Genomic DNA, 16,341 nt, shown 5'->3' on the forward strand with positions numbered 1-16,341 from the left:
AATATAAAAAAGCGTACGATGATGTTTAATTTTCAAACTAACGAAATATTGAAATAAATTGAAATTTTGTGAAAAAAAAGCTTAAAAACAAAATGTTTTAAAAAAACTAAACTACACAAAAACTTTAAAAAAAGAAATAAACGATTTTGAAAACAATGAAATGTGATTTTAAAAATTAAAAACTTTAAATAAAAATTAAAAAAAAAATAATTAAATTATATACTTAAAAAACAAAAACAAAACAACAGTTATAATTTTGAATATTCTATTTTATTTGTTATATTTTGCAAAATTTCTTTAAAGTTTTTTATTAAAAATATTTTATATTTTATAACTAACGCTTTTTTAACAATTATTTTTATTAAAAGAAAAAAAACATTTTTTTATTTAAAATGTTTTATTTTAATTAATTTTTCTTACAACTTGTACAAAGTATTAAACATTTTTTTATATATATATTAAAAAAAACAAAATCAATACAAAAATTGTTAAATAATTTTAAATAATTAAAACCTTATACTTAAACAAATATTATATTAATTAATAAAAAACCCCCTATTATGCTTAAAATTATACAAAATAAATAATTAGTTAAATAAGTTGTAATTTTTAAATTAACATTAAAAAATAAAAACACAAAAAAATATATTCAAAAATTATGCAAACAGAACAGAATTTAAGTATTTAAGTGTAAAATTAATTTATATTTTAAGTTGTATATACAAAAGAAAATCATAAAATATTACAAAAAAAAATATAAATCATAATTATATATAAATAAAAATTAAAAAAAAGAAAGAAAATGTACACAAATTATAAAAACAACAAAATAAACAAATGTATTAAATGAAAACCGAAAAAAACAACAAAACCAGAGTATTTTTATTTTTTTTTTCCAAATAAAATTTTTATTTCAAACGCAATAAAACTCAATAAACAAAACTTAACGAAAGAAACAAAAAATCCAAATTTAATTACAAGTACAAAATCAGCTTTTTCAAAAGCTTTGTTTTCATAAAAAAAGATTTATAAAATTAAAGAGAAAATTAATAAATAAATTAAATTTCAAATAATTTGCTTTATAATTAACAGCCAAATAAAACCAAGGACCAATTTTTTATCACCAATCCCCTTCTCCAACTCCTTTTAAACATTACAAGCATACAACACACGCGAAACTAAACTAATTCAGGCATGGAAAATCGAAATTTTTAAATAAATTTTATACTGCTATAATATTCCGCTAGACTTTAGACTAGACTATGGACCCGACTATAGGCTAGATTAGAGATCATACTAAATACAAGACTACACACTACATTATAGATTATACTATGGACCAAAATAAAAACTAGTCTTGAATACTGACTAGATTACAGATTATGAACTAGACAATAGATTAAACTACCGTCATGACTAGACTATAGACTAGACTATAGACTAGACTATCGACTAGTCTATAGACTAGACTATATACTAGACTATAGACTAGACTATAGACTAGATTATAGATAAGACTATAGACTAGGCTATAGACTAGACTATAGACTAGACTATAGACTAGACTATAGACTAGACTATAGACTAGACTATAGACTAGACTATAGACTAGACTATAGACTAGACTATAGACTAGACTATAGACTAGACTATAGACTAGACTATAGACTAGACTATAGACTAGACTATAGACTAGACTATAGACTAGACTATAGACTAGACTATAGACTAGACTACAGACTGGACTATAGACTAGACTATAGAGAAGACTATAGACTAGACTATACACTAAACTATAGACTAGACTATAGACTATACTATATATTATATTATAGACTATAGACTAGACTATAGACTACACTACAGACTAGACTATAGACTAGATTATAAACTAGACTACAGACTAGACTATAGACTAGATTATACTACAAACTGGACTATAGACTCGATAATAGACTAAAAACTGGAATACATACTAGACTAGCCTTTTGTTTGGTCTAAAGACTAGACTTCAGACTCGATTATAGACTAGACTATAGACCATGCGGTAGACTAGTCTATTTAAACCCATAATTTATAAGGTAGAAATTGTATTGAAATTTTCATGGTGTTAACACTGTATTTTACGATATCGTTAGTACTAAAGTACATAATTGTCCATGCCTGAACTAAATTCTCAAAATCAAAAGCCAATATATTTTCAAAACACTTTTCCTACATTTAACAAAAAAAATATAATAAAACAAGTGATGGTGTAATTAAAACAACTCAATTTAAATAAAAATTTAAAAAAAATCAACAACAAGCAACATTTAATTTTATAAAAAAATCGTAGTTAAATAAATCTTATCTTTAGCTTCTAAAGTAGACTTTTTTTCAATGTAACTATAGTAATTAACAAAAACATTTTTAGATTATAAAATAATTATATTAAAAAAAATCATTAAAAATAAACAGTAGTGGTTTCATTATGTAAAAAAAATTAAAAAAAAAAAATATTAATATACTATATACTTATATGTATATAGTTCTATATATTTCGCTTGTGTAAACAAATAAAAGTGCATAAATGTGATTTTATTAAATAAAATTTAACATTCAACTTAAAAACAAATAAACAAAAAAAATACACATAAAATTCAAATCAATCCTCCCAACAAATAATAAAACGAAAAGAAAAAGAAAATATCTCAAAAATAATAATTTGGTGTAAATATCAAATTTAAATCAAATATTTGAATGTAAACAAAAAAGGAATTATTATATTAACAAAAAAAGCAACAAAAAAAAATATAAAAAAACATAATTTAATTATTATGAATTATTTAAATAAAATAAAATATAAAAATTAAAAAAAAATAAATCACATCATTGAAAGGCCCATTTTTAAATAACTTTTAAGCTAAAATTAACTGATTGAAAAAGTTAAACTTTTGTACTGCTTTAGTTAATTAAAGCTGGGCCTTGAACGAGTTTTACTTTTGATACAAAACAAATGTTAGATATATTTTAATTTGAACAGGTTAAGGGCGGGTTTTACTGATAGAGATAATCTTCATTCTTTGGTTAAATCTGGTTTAATATATGTTTCGTGTTTTTCAGTTATCAGTAAAGTTACTTATTATCTTAGTTTAACTGAGTGTAATTGGCCAATTAAACTCAAGTTATAAGTGAGAAAACATAATTAACAAAAACAATAAAACAATGATTTCGGAATAACAAAAACTTAATATTTTAAGTAAATAACAATTTTCTGATTTGTTTTGTTTTATTTATTACTGTTTTAAATGTTTATGTTTAAAAGTATTGTTTGCAAAAAACAGCTGTTCATTGTTTATGATTTTGAGTGAAAAGTTGACAATACTAACAGAGTTAACTGAGCTTAAATCTAAAACTAAAAAAAAAACAAAATCATCGGTTAAAGTTCGCCTAAATTTGTTCCGAGTTTAATCTAACAGCAAGTTAAGCCTAGTTTAACTGAGGAAAACTTTAAAGAATCGAATTTCTGATCATGCTTCTAAAGAAAAGTAAATTTCGGAAGACGGTTTATATATTGGAAATTAATTTCGAAGAAGACAAAGTCTTTAAAGAACTTTGATTGATTTATTAATAACAAAGGCCAACAAATTTTTAACCCAGAGATCAAAATATACTTTTCTAAAGGACTGAGCAGCTTTGATTCAAATTTGTCTTCAGATATCTTAAAAAACAATCTTATAAATGTTTGGATTATAGACCAATCTCTAAGTGCGGGTTTTTAAGTTGGCAATCTAATACCAATTAATAATCAGATTAGTTAATCTAAAAATAAATTAATTCTGATATTAATCCCATTTAATGTTTTTGAGTACAAGATTAAACTTCGCAGCGTTGCCATATTTGAAACGAAAAGTCGACTTTTTGCATTTTATGAAAATTCGATTTTTGACTTTTTTCATTTAATTAAAAGTCGACTTTTCGACTATAAGTATTTTATAAATAGTCGCCTTTCGACTTTTTCCAACTTTTTTCGACTTTTTGACTTATTTCGACTTTTTCGACTTTTTGACTATTTTAGACTTCTTTCGACTTTTTAGACTATTTTAGAGTTTTTGAGTTTTTTTCACTTTTTTAAAATTGTCGACTATTTTTAATTGTTTCTACAATTTTCGAGTTTTCGACTTTTTCCGACTTTTCGATTTTTTCCAACTTTTATCGTCTTTTTCCGACTTTTTAAAATTGTCGACTATTTTTACTCGTTTCTACAATTTTTCAGTTATAGACTTTTTCCGACTTTTTTCAACTTTTTTCGACTTTATTAGACTTTTTTCGACTCATCGACCTTTTTCGACTTATCGACTTTCAGACTTTTCGACTTTTATTAACAAAGTCGACTTTTAGACTTTTTTCACAGACGATAGTCGAGTTATCCACTTTTTTGGAACAAAATAGCCGACTTCGACTTTTTTCGACAAAAAGCCGATTGTTCGATTATTCGAAAGGCGACTTATAGAACCCTAGTTTGTTATCAAAACAACGCATGTTTTATAAAAAAGAAGAAGACATTTGTAAATTTAATATTAAAATTAATGAAAACTTCAATATAGGGGCTAGGGTCAAATGAGGCGCTACAATTAAGAGTTCATGAGGGGTATCAAGGCTAGTATAGAACTAAGTTTTGCAGTTTTTTGTCGTGATACGAATATATTAAACATAATCATGAACTCTAAAGCCTTATTTGGCGGGTTCAGTTGTATGGGGGCTAAATCGAAAAAGTATTGATTTTTTTTTGGAATCAGCTGTTTACACTTTTGCATTTCGTGATCAAATTTAAACCAACTCCATTGGAAGCTTAAACTAGCAAACAGTATAAACTGATCAAGTATTCAAAAACAGCTTTCGGGGATTACTTTTAATTTAATCCCTTATCCTTAAACCTATAGATTAGTCTTTAGAATTGTTTTCTGTTTTAATAACTGGTGTTTTCTGTTGTTTTGTATGTCAACACCAATCTGAATATTTATAAGCATTTGTTCGCAAACTCAAAAACCCGCTCTTAAACATTATGAAACTTTGAATTTACGTATATTTCTTAGTTTTTATAAGTGAGTTTTCACTTATAGGTCAAATATGGGCCGATCTTTGCTAAACTTGGAAAAGCTTATATTTTTAAATAACAGTTAGCTGTGTTGAATTTCATTGCTATACAAATGGTTACAAGTCATTTTTTGGGGGGTTTGTATGGGGGCTAGAGTCAAATAAGGGCCGATCAATATGAACATCTGCTGTGTCATTTAAACTTATATAAAACTTATTTGTGCCAATTTTTAGAGATAATAGAATATTTCAGGTAATTATGACATAAAAAGTCCAAATCGGGAGGTACGGTTCTATGGGGGCTAGGTAAAATAATGGACTGATTTCAACTATTTTAAATAGTTCGTCCCTGTGTCAAAAAACATTCTTGGTCAAAATTTCATCAAATTATTTTGAAAATTGCGGCCTGTACCTTGCGTACAAGGTTCACATGGACAGCCAGCCAGCCGGACAGACGGACGGACTTTAAGGTGGGTATTGGACCAATATTTTTGTGTGTTACAAACATCAGCAACAGTATAATACCCTCCCCACTATAGTAAGGGAAGCAATTTCATTTCAATGCGAATATGTGTATGTTGTTGTTTATTAGGAGAGTCTAATCGAAATGTAGAATACCAAAGTTCGAATAGGGTGATTATTATTTTGATTTTTAGTAAAAATAAGAGTCTATGATGTATTTTTGAAGATTTTAATTTTTCATTCATCGATCAGAACGTAAGACTTAATGCAATAATAAACATTACAAAAATGTTATATATATACTATAATAATTGTTATTAATCAGTTTAAATACTAGCACTATATATAAATGAACATTCCAAGTTGTTCTTATTTTTCTTTCTGTCTCCCTCTCTCAAAGCAATCGATTATTTAAGCATATAAATTCGTTGTTTTACACTCAGTTCCAACGACTTTTCTTAGTTTTACGTTTTTCCCCTTGAGCATTACTATTGGCGTTATTCATTAAAGAAGGCGGAGGTGGTGCGGGTGCTGCAAATACTCCACTTTCAGGAACAGTTTCCTCCCAAGTACGATCTGTTGAAGGTTTAAATTGTGATTGATATTGTGAACGAAAAGCTTCACGCATGGCTGCATAGCGATCTGTGGCCGGACCAGCTGAAGACAAAGATTTGCTGGTAGAAGTATAGCTTGAACTAGAACTAAAATCATTAGAGTTTGCGGATGAGGAAGAAGACGATGATTTCGAGCCAAAGCCAGAGCGTTCACGATAACCTAAACCTGTATGGCTACCAGTGGGCTTTTTGCCTTTGCCCTGCTTAAAGCGTGAGCTGCGGAACCAAGAACTTTTCATGGCCAAATCCATTAAATCATCGGGCACTTGTTGATCGGCACCCTCCAAATTGCGCACCAAATGACCAGCAAATTCTTTATCTTTTTCTGTTACCAGTGTATGGGCTGTACCCTTTTCACCCGCTCTACCGGTACGACCAATACGATGGGTATGTGTATCAATATCTCGAGCTATATCGTAGTTAACAACATTCTTAATATGGGGTATATCTAAACCACGAGCTGCAACATCGGTGGCCACTAGAATATCGCATTCCTTACGTTTAAATTGTGTTATGACTTTATTACGATCTGCCTGATCCATGTCACCATGTAGCAGCAGACAATTGTACTCTTTAACTAGCAAATTATTGGCCACCGATTCGGCGTCTGCTTTTTTGGTGACAAAAATCAAAACACTTCCTTCGGAAAGAAAACGTACAAGATTTAATAGCAACCAATTCCATTTTTGCATCGGATTTGGAAAAACGTATACATATTGTGTAATGTCTTGATTGGCCTCATTGAGATCGCCTTGGACAATGCGCACAGGATCGGTTAGGACATCACGAGCCAAGCGTTCAATGCGTTTCTTAAAAGTAGCCGAAAAGAGTAGAGTTTGACGATCTGGTCTGACGTGATTGCAAATTGAACGAACCTATAATAAGAATACAAAAATGGCATTACATCTCAATAATAATTCTAAATTTCTAGAAAACCCAAATTCTTTCGATTCTTTTATATTTTCATTTTTAATTTTTCAATAATATTCACCTGAGGCTCAAATCCCATATGAAACATGCGATCTGCTTCATCCAAAACCAAAAATGTAACTCTCCTCAGATTTGTGGCTTTCATTTTAACCATGTCTATCATACGACCTGGTGTGGCTACTACAATTTCAGCTCCTTGCTCTAATGCCTTACTCTGTTCCCATTTAGAGCCACCGCCGTAACAGCAAACTACATTGATATTATACACCTTACCAAATTTCTTAGCTTCGTTATAGATTTGCAAGGATAATTCACGAGTGGGAGCTAAAATCAAACCAATCGGTCCATCGCCTGGCTTAAGTTCACGTTGATCCATTATGTGTACCAACATGGGCCAAATAAATGCAGCCGTTTTACCAGAACCCGTTTTGGCAATACCTATAAGATCTCTACCGGCCAAAGCAGCTGGTATGGCTTGCGCCTGTATAGAAGTAGGCTGGGTATATTCAGCTTTACGTATGGCCTTCATCAGTGGCTCATCAAAGCCAAAATGTCCAAATGAGGTTACCGGCTTAGGCGGTTCTGGGCCTGTCACCTTAACACCTAATGTTTTGCGCAAATCTCTAACTTGTTCCTCGTCCAAATTGGCTATGTCTTCATGAGGAGTATAGAAATTTTTCTCAAAACTTTCATATTCGATTTCGGAATGGTATATGGGAGGAAGAGGATCAATGTTTTTATTTTTTGGTGGAGCTATGGGATTGCCATCTTCATCATATTCAATTTCAACATCAGAACCATCATCTCTTAAGCCAGCTTGAGGATTTTCTTCCATATAACGATAGTAACTTTCTTCATCATCTTCTTCGTCGATATCACCTCTCACACCCTTGGATTGACTAGAACCCATACCAGCAACTGCTGCCACACTGCTATCTTTACGTACTTTTTCCTTTTCCACCTGTTGTTCTATACCAGCCATAAATTGATCCAGAGGATCTTCATCTGAATCACTTTCCTGCTGTTTGTTCTTTTGATAGCCGGGAGAACCCGGTGCCGGTTGGTAAGCCTGTTGTTGAGGTGCCGGTTCGTCATCATCATCAAAGTAGTCATCCTCTGTGCAGGCCTTACGTTTTCCTATGTAATTTTGTGAGTTGGAAAATTGACTTATAGACTCTAAGGTGGAGTAACCATATTTCGAGGTACCAGCCGCACTTGTATTATCCTTTATTTTGCCCTTTTGATATCCACGATGATTTAGTGATGAAGGTGGTGGTACTGCATTCATAGAAGCACCTCCACGATTAGAGTTGGATTTGTATGGAAATCCACCGCCCCCTATTCCTCGATAATTACTCATTTTTCAATTTTATAATTTATTTTCCTTAAAACAAATACACTTTTCTACTTAAGGAAAAGAAAACACTTTTTTTAGCAAATAAAGATTTTTTGTAAACTCCGTTCCGGCAGAGCCCTGCGCCGACAAATATTAGTAACGCCGGTGGTGGACAATTAAAATTCAGTCGGCACCATAAAATCAACTGTCGGCCGGCTAAGTTTTCAGTTATTTTTCAAATTTTCAACGATTTTAAATAATTAACAAGTAGTAGTTGTAGTTGTGCCGAATCTTAGATATCCTTCATCATTTTGTGTGTTGAAAAACAGTCTGTACGAGTTTTATTACACAAAATCCAAAAACACCAGTGGCTAAAGTTAAAAAGTACATTTTAATCAGGGACGTAACGGTTATAAGAAATATTACAAAAAGGTCTCATTTATCAATTAAAAGTGACGGAATTAAAATAAGTGTTGTAATTAACCATTATTATAACATATATTTTTATTTCGGTCGTCGAAACCAATACTCGAAAGAAATATATTTTTTTGGTTGCGAATAACAATTATTGTAACCAAAAAATTTTAATTGGTTACCTTTTTCAAATATCTTTGGCAAAGTAAATAAAACGGCCAGTTTTGCAACAAATGTCTATTCATTAATATTTATATGGACTAAAAAATAAATTGAATAAATTTTGGTTATCTATAACCAAAAAAATATTGGTTGCTTAATAACAGTTGTTCATAACGGTTACGGAGACCTAAAGAAAAAATAACATTTATTTTCGGTCACTGCTTTTATAGATTCTAAATAATTACTAGTTTTGCAAGAAGCTTCAGAAATTAAAGGCTAAGGCCTAAAAACCATGAAACTTTGAAAAAAATTAAATTTTCATAAATTAAATTTTTTTAAACTAGTGAATAATAATAGTCGTATATTCCCATTTACATATAAATTAATGATTTACGAAAGGTCTAGAATTGCATTAGATACAAGATATATTTTTATTGACGAATCATTTTCTAAGCCAAATAAATCAACCTCGATTTATTCGAAAAATCGTTCTTTGATTTCACTTAAAACACATATAACTGAACACCTCTTATAGGGCTTTTGACTTTATAATTATGTTTAATATATCTGTATCTCAAACAAAGCACAACTAAGTTTTTTAGATTTTTATAAGCATAGATATATTTGAAAAAGTTTCCATTGTTTTGTCGATCACTGTATATATCGGTCCAAACAAATGTATACTTTTCAAGATAAAGCCATTAATATTTTGAATTTTAGAGACCCGCCTACCCTAAAGTAGGTGTGGCCGATGAAAAAAATTTACGTTATTTCACAAACAATCGGACTCTTTATGATTGGAGAAATTTTCGCGTGATTTGAAAAAAGACGCGGAAATTTATTTTAAAGCCGTCTTAATAATATAAATAATAAAGAAACGGCGCGAAAAATTCTAGCAGAATTTCTTTTCGCAGACAGCAGAGTTGACATCAACTGCACTTCCCATTTAAAATACACATGTTTGATGTCCTAGCCTTTTACGGTTTGTCAAACAGCAATGTATTTTTCGTATCTCGTGTTTGCTACAAACACTTTTTTGTTTGAAGCGTTTGAAGTAAGCAGCGCGGCGACACGAATTATATTTTGTTGACATCTGACATTTGAATAAAGTGTTTAATAAACACAGCTTAACAGCTGATGTTTATTTACAAATACTAAAATAAAAGATTGTTTACAAAAAGTGAAAAATTACAAAAAAAACTTGGAAATTTGTTTTTTTAAAATGGTCGAAAAAGCTGCCCAAGATTATAGTAAAATACTACAAAGTGTTAGTTTAGATAAAGAGGTATGGTGCAATTTAAATAAACTAAAAAAGTTAACAATTAACAGTTGTAAACTCTGAATTACAGATTAATCCCATATGTATGAGTATAGAAGATATGTTGACAAGACTTGATGAGTTGGAGTCTTTGTTGGTCAATGTAATTAAAACACTAAATATTAATAATATGAGATTACTAATATTTTAATTTTGACAGGTTAAGGGAGAAAACAATGTTATAATGGATCAATATACCAACAGTATTTTAGCTTTTACACCACAATTTGAAGTTCTTAAACAGCGCATCGATCAATTGGAACATTTTATCGAAGTGGTTAATAACAATGTGGATGAGGTAGAGAAATCAATAGATATAGCGGAAGCAGAACTTAATGTTACCGACTACAGTTTAAAGGGTCTTCTCTTTAAGCCTCTGTTGGCCAAAGCTAAATCTGTGTCCGAATCAAATGCTCAGTCACCCGTAGAGGAGCCTGTAGTAGCTACAAATCTTAAAGATGGTCAATTTCAAGCAGTACCAATTTTTAATACTTCAGATTATTTTAATACTGATGCCACCTCATAACTGTAGGTTTGTCATCTGTTTTAACATTAAACAAAGTGCCTAAAATATGCTTTTAAATAATTTGAAATTCAAGTAATAAAATAGTTGTTAAGATAGACATAAATAAATTTATTAAATTTTACATTGAAATACAAACATTATTAACATAATATTATTTTTTATTTTATGGTTTTTTAATTAAATAATTAAATTATCTCCTAAATTTCAATTTGAAATTAAGAAACATTCTGGAACTGTTTCTTTTTAAATTATTTTTTTTAACAATTAGCATACCCTGGGTGCTTCGCTACCCTAACTATGTTCAATATCGGAAAAATATCAAAAAGTACCATCGGAAAAACGAAAAAGTACAAAGATCTCTTTCAATAAATTCTCATTTAATAAGTACAGTGTGTTCCGGGTAACCATTATAAAGAATTCATTTGAATAATAGAAAAGTACCAAATAGTTCCCACTTCCAGAATATTATTCAGTCAAGACCATGTATGTTAAAATTAATGTTCCTGGGTTGAATATTTTAGAAAATTAAAAAAACTACAATTTATGAGATAAAAAGTACTAAAAAGTTGTCTCTTAAAGGATCTTATTCAATGAGGACCGTGTATGTTTAATAATAATGTGTTTTCAGTTCATATTAAAGAACATACATAGAGTATCATTTGAAGGAAGAAAAAGTACCAAAAGTGGAATAAAGTTTACCTAAGTTGAAAGTACTAATAAAAAGTACAATGTTTTCCCCTTTTCGCTTAGAAATATACTTTTTCAAGAATTAAGTTTACAAAGTGTTCCGTATTTAAATCTATATATTGTAATAAGTATGGTAACTCTATATGAGTTGTATTGAGTTTTGTAAACTGGCATCTCTTATGTAGATGGCAGTCGGTAGGTTAGTTGTAAAATACACGAGTAAGAACGTAAATAAACTACTTTTTGAAATTTTATAAAAGTTGGCTCAATGAGTTTGAATAAAATTAAATTTCCCCTTTTTGGTGCTTTTTTACCCAGTGAAATAGCAAAAATTTTATTTCAATAAATATTACAGAGTTAGTTCGTAATTTAATATGAATAATTCAATAAACCGAAAAAGTTTTCTTAATGTGCTAAAAAAAAGTACCATAAATACAGTTTTCTCCCTTTTACTCCCAAAAAGGACTGAATTTAAAAAAAAGTACGAAACAGGTGTCTCATAATTTTGAGAGATGTATCTAAAATATTAGAAAAATTTGATTATGTTAATTAGTTTAAAAGTTATAAAGGGCTGAAAAAGGTACTAAAATCATCTTTGTTACACATTTTTACCCCTTAAAAGTACGAATTTCAAAAAAGTACCAGACACCCGTCTGCTCACTTTAAGAGTAGATACAGGTGCATTTAAAATTTTTCTTGTATCACTAATATTATGTAAGATATTTAAGAAAACCTGTTTTACCCGTTTTTTCCCCTTTTTATCCGTAAATGTGCAAATTTCCAAAAATCCCTCCTTAGTGGATCTACATAACCAAAAACATATCTACCGTCGAAATTTCATGATTCTAGGTTCAGCCGTTTGGGCTGTGCGATGATGAATCAGTCAGTCAGTAACGCTACTCTTTTATATACATAATATAGATTTAGAATTTTTGTAAAAGAAAATTAAGTTTTTAAACTTTTAAAAAATTTAATGATTTTTTGTAAAAAATGTGTATTTTCTCACAAATTTGAAAAAGTCATAAAAATTCCTTAATTTTAAAGAAATTTCTATTAAAATTTGAAGTTTTTATAAAAATAAATTTAAATTTTTATATAGAAATTTTATAAAAATTTATAGAAATTTTATAAAAATTCGAATACTGGTGTTAAATTCTAATTTATTTATATATTTATTTGATTTGTTTATTTGCACAAATTTCCATCTGTTCAAATTTACACGTTTTTTTAAATTTCACTAAAAACTTTCCTAACTTTTCAAAATATAAAAACTAGATCAATTTAATATATAATTGTTGAATTAATTATGTTTTTAATTACGACTTTTAATATTTAATAAGTTTTGCAAACAATTGTCGCCGATTCCATAAAGTCTATAAAATAATAACAGTATTAAATACTATAAAAAAACTAAAATAATATTCAACAAATTTAGTTTGTTTTCTTTTAACAATTAAGTGTTAACTGGTGATTCAAAATAAATATTTTTTACAATATTAAAAAGCTATACCTATTTTCTATTGATTCCATAATAAAAAAAATCAAAAAACACAGTTTCTTTAGGGCAATATTACAATAATCGTTTTCGAGAAAAAGCATTTTATTTATTATTATTTTTAATACGAAATTTATACAAAAAAAATTGCAGTAAATGTTATTAGTAGTAATTAGCGTTATATTATGAATTGGTTTATTATAAAGAAAACTTTTCGAGAGATATTTTAACAACTGATATCTGTTAAAATAAACTTTAAGCTTAAAATCTATAAAAGTATCGACAGTAATCGTATTAAATTTAGTATTTAACGGAATTTAAGCCAGAATAAGACTCAACTCGTAACATATAATGAAAGTTTTTGTAAGTTAAAATATATTATAATAAAAAGACGATAAATTTATATAAACAAATTGTTAATTATATAGGTCATAATTGCCACAATAGTGGCATGTACTTATGCGGCACCTACCGCAGACTTACAGCATCCCAGTCCGGTTAATCCTAATGTTTTAGTGGAAATAAAACCAGAAGAGAAAATTATTTTAATAACTGATCCCAAAGAGTTGGCTAAATTTAAAAGAGAAACTAAACAACCATTGTATCCAACTATTTTACCCGGAGAACGTGAACATCATAGAACTAAACGCCAAGTATCACAAAAACTTGAAGAATTCCAAAATCCTCAAGATTTACCAGCAGAAGCTGTAGCGTTAAAACCAAAAAACAATTTTCAAGTTGAAACAATAAAAAACAATAATGATAATAAAAAGTCTCAAGAAGATCAGGATAAAGATGAAAAACCAATAACAACTGAAGTTTATCAAAAACCACAAGGTCTTCCAGCCATATTTTCTCCATCAAATAAAGCTATACAACAGCAGAAACGTGACATACCTAAACATGAGCATCCTGAAGAATCTCCCAAAGAGACCAATAAAAAAGAAAGTGATAAAGAAAATCCCGATGATCAGAAAGTTAAAGAAGTTTTTCAAAAACCTCAAGGTTTGCCAGCCATATTTTCACCACCAAATGATGCTGTACAACCACAAAAGCGTGATATTCCAGTGCCTTTAGTACCAAAGTATAATCATCCTGAGGAGTCTCCAAAAGAAAACAACGAAAAGGAAGATCATAATAACAAAAAAGAAGAAGAAGAAGAACCATTACCCGCTCACAATGAAGATCACGTTACAACTGAAGTATTACAAAAACCTCAACTACCTCCTTTAATTTTAAAAGATAATCATAAAGACAATCAACATAAACGTGATATACCAGTACCTTTAGTTCCAAAGTATCATCATCCTGAAGAATCTCCCAAAGAAAGCAATGAAAAAGAAGATAAAGATAATAAGAAAGAAGTTAATTTAGAAATTCATGATGTTCCTCAGACATTACCCGCTCAAAATAATGATCACGTTACTGTTGAGGGATTCCAAAAACCTCAAACACTTCCTTTATTACTCAAAGAAACTCCTGAAGAAACTCAACACAAACGTGATATTCCAGTACCTTTAGTTCCAAAGTATCATCATCCTGAAGAATCTCCCAAAGAAAACAAAGAAAAAGAAGTCAATTTAGAAAGTCATAATGTTCCTCAGACATTACCAGCTCATAATAATGATCACGTTACTGCTGAGGGATTCCAAAAACCTCAACCAATTCCTTTATTACTAAAAGAAACCCCTGAAGAAACTCAACACAAACGTGATATACCAGTACCTTTAGTTCCAAAATATCACCATCCTGAGGAGTCTCCAAAAGAAAGCAACGAAAATCACGAAGAAAAAAAAGACGTTAACACTGAAAATCACCATAAGCCTCAAACATTAGAAACTCACAACCAGGATCATGTCGTAACTGAAGGCTTGCAAAAACCTCAAATATTACCTCTTCACTTAAAAGAGACTTCTGAAGACACAAAACAAAACAAGCGTGATATTCCAGTTCCCCTAGTACCTAAATATCACCATCCTGAGGAATCTCCCAAGGAAAGCTACGAAAAAGAAGTTAAAACTGAAAATCTTGCAGCTCAAACATTACCAGATCATCATCACGAACATGTTGCCCCAGAAAGTAAACAAAAGCCTCAAACGCTTCCACTTGTCTTAAAGGAAACTTCTGATGACTCCAAACAAAATAAGCGCGATATTCCAGTACCTTTAGTGCCTAAGCACCATCATCCCGAGTCCTCTCCCAAAGAAAATAACGAAAGGAAAGAATTACATGAAGATAAGAAAGAAGTTAATTTAGAAAACCCGCTGCAACCTCAAACAGCTGCCAAAGAATCCAATGAGGATCCACAAGAACAAAAACATAATGTTTTGGATGCTAAAGGTGAATTAGCAAAGGACAAAAGTAACGAAAAGAAACCACACGAGGAGAATTCACAACAACACCACCACCACCACGAACAGCATGTTAATTTTGAAGACATTCATAGACCTCAATTTTTAATCAAACATCAAGAGCATATTAACCAAAATGATAACGGTAAGAGTGAAGATGGTGTAAAACCACATCACATATCTCAAACATTACCCGGACATATTCATAAACATCTTGCCACTGAGGGATTGGCAAATTCTCAAATTCTACCAGCTCCCAATCAGGAACGCACAATATCTACAGCTGCTCTAACCCATTTACCCACCCACTTTCACCTTGATGATTTAAAGAAACCGCCTTCTCATCAGCACGAAGAAGAGAAAAAAGCCACTGAAGATCATCATCCAAATAAACATGAAGTACAAGTGGAGGATCTTTCAGAATCTAAACCATTTCAACAACCTATCCATCATGTAATGACCATGCAAGGAGATCACAAGCCAAATATTCTAGATGATCATTTAAGTGCTCGTGATTTCACAACTTCAACTACTACAGTTAATCTTTTTGCCAGGTATTTTGATAAAAAAAAATTGTAATTTAATACAAATCTAGAATTGTTATTTTTTCCATTTACAGAAGCCATGGTAATTAAAAGTGTAAACTATGAACTGGTTTAATAATTATGAAATATGATGATGCTAATTATTAGAGACAACTATACACATTTTGTGCAATCACATTGATCTGGGTTAATTTGTGTATTGGAATCGAGCCATTCAATACGAATAGAAAATAATATGTATTTATTTGTTTAAATTATTTTTGATAATAAATCGCGAAATAAATGTATTTTTAATAAAATATAAACAAATTGATATTTAACTAACTAACTAACTACCTAACTAACTAACTAACTAACTAACTAACTAACTAACTAACTAACTAACTAACTAACTAACTAACTAACTAACTAACTAACTAACTAAC

General features: G+C 29.8%; 3 protein-coding genes across 3 annotated transcripts; 2 read left to right on the forward strand and 1 right to left on the reverse strand.

Annotated features, from left to right (window-relative positions):
* Nucleotides 1-5,753: 5,753 nt before the first annotated feature.
* LOC111684747 (ATP-dependent RNA helicase DDX42) lies at nt 5,754-8,575 on the reverse strand. The gene is made up of 2 exons (XM_023446945.2): nt 7,144-8,575; nt 5,754-7,027 (listed from the first exon to the last, which is right to left on the reverse strand). Exons 1-2 carry the CDS (start codon nt 8,440-8,442, stop codon nt 5,978-5,980), a joined length of 2,349 nt encoding a protein of 782 aa, XP_023302713.2. The 5' UTR covers nt 8,443-8,575; the 3' UTR covers nt 5,754-5,977.
* Nucleotides 8,576-10,101: 1,526 nt separating this feature from the next.
* On the forward strand, nt 10,102-10,978 carry LOC111684750 (biogenesis of lysosome-related organelles complex 1 subunit 4). The gene is made up of 3 exons (XM_023446948.2): nt 10,102-10,279; nt 10,344-10,415; nt 10,473-10,978. The coding sequence occupies exons 1-3, from the start codon at nt 10,217-10,219 to the stop codon at nt 10,836-10,838; spliced, it is 501 nt and encodes a 166-aa protein (XP_023302716.1). The 5' UTR covers nt 10,102-10,216; the 3' UTR covers nt 10,839-10,978.
* A 2,188-nt stretch (nt 10,979-13,166) lies between these two features.
* Nucleotides 13,167-16,219, forward strand: LOC111684748 (titin). Its single transcript, XM_023446946.2, has 3 exons — nt 13,167-13,383; nt 13,449-15,925; nt 15,991-16,219. The coding sequence occupies exons 1-3, from the start codon at nt 13,372-13,374 to the stop codon at nt 16,004-16,006; spliced, it is 2,505 nt and encodes an 834-aa protein (XP_023302714.2). The 5' UTR covers nt 13,167-13,371; the 3' UTR covers nt 16,007-16,219.
* Nucleotides 16,220-16,341: the final 122 nt, after the last annotated feature.

Source organism: Lucilia cuprina, chromosome 5 (genome assembly GCF_022045245.1).
Source record: "Lucilia cuprina isolate Lc7/37 chromosome 5, ASM2204524v1, whole genome shotgun sequence".
Lineage (NCBI taxonomy): Eukaryota > Metazoa > Arthropoda > Insecta > Diptera > Calliphoridae > Lucilia > Lucilia cuprina.

Coding starts and splice junctions, on each gene's coding strand:
- LOC111684747 (XM_023446945.2), bottom strand. CDS start 8,442: ATGAGTAATTATCGAGGAATAGGGGGCGGTGGATTTCCATACAAATCC. Junction 7,028..7,143: donor ATATGGGATTTGAGCCTCAG/GTGAATATTATT, acceptor TTCTTATTATAG/GTTCGTTCAATTTGCAATCA.
- LOC111684750 (XM_023446948.2), top strand. CDS start 10,217: ATGGTCGAAAAAGCTGCCCAAGATTATAGTAAAATACTACAAAGTGTT. Junction 10,280..10,343: donor GTGTTAGTTTAGATAAAGAG/GTATGGTGCAAT, acceptor TCTGAATTACAG/ATTAATCCCATATGTATGAG. Junction 10,416..10,472: donor TGGAGTCTTTGTTGGTCAAT/GTAATTAAAACA, acceptor TAATTTTGACAG/GTTAAGGGAGAAAACAATGT.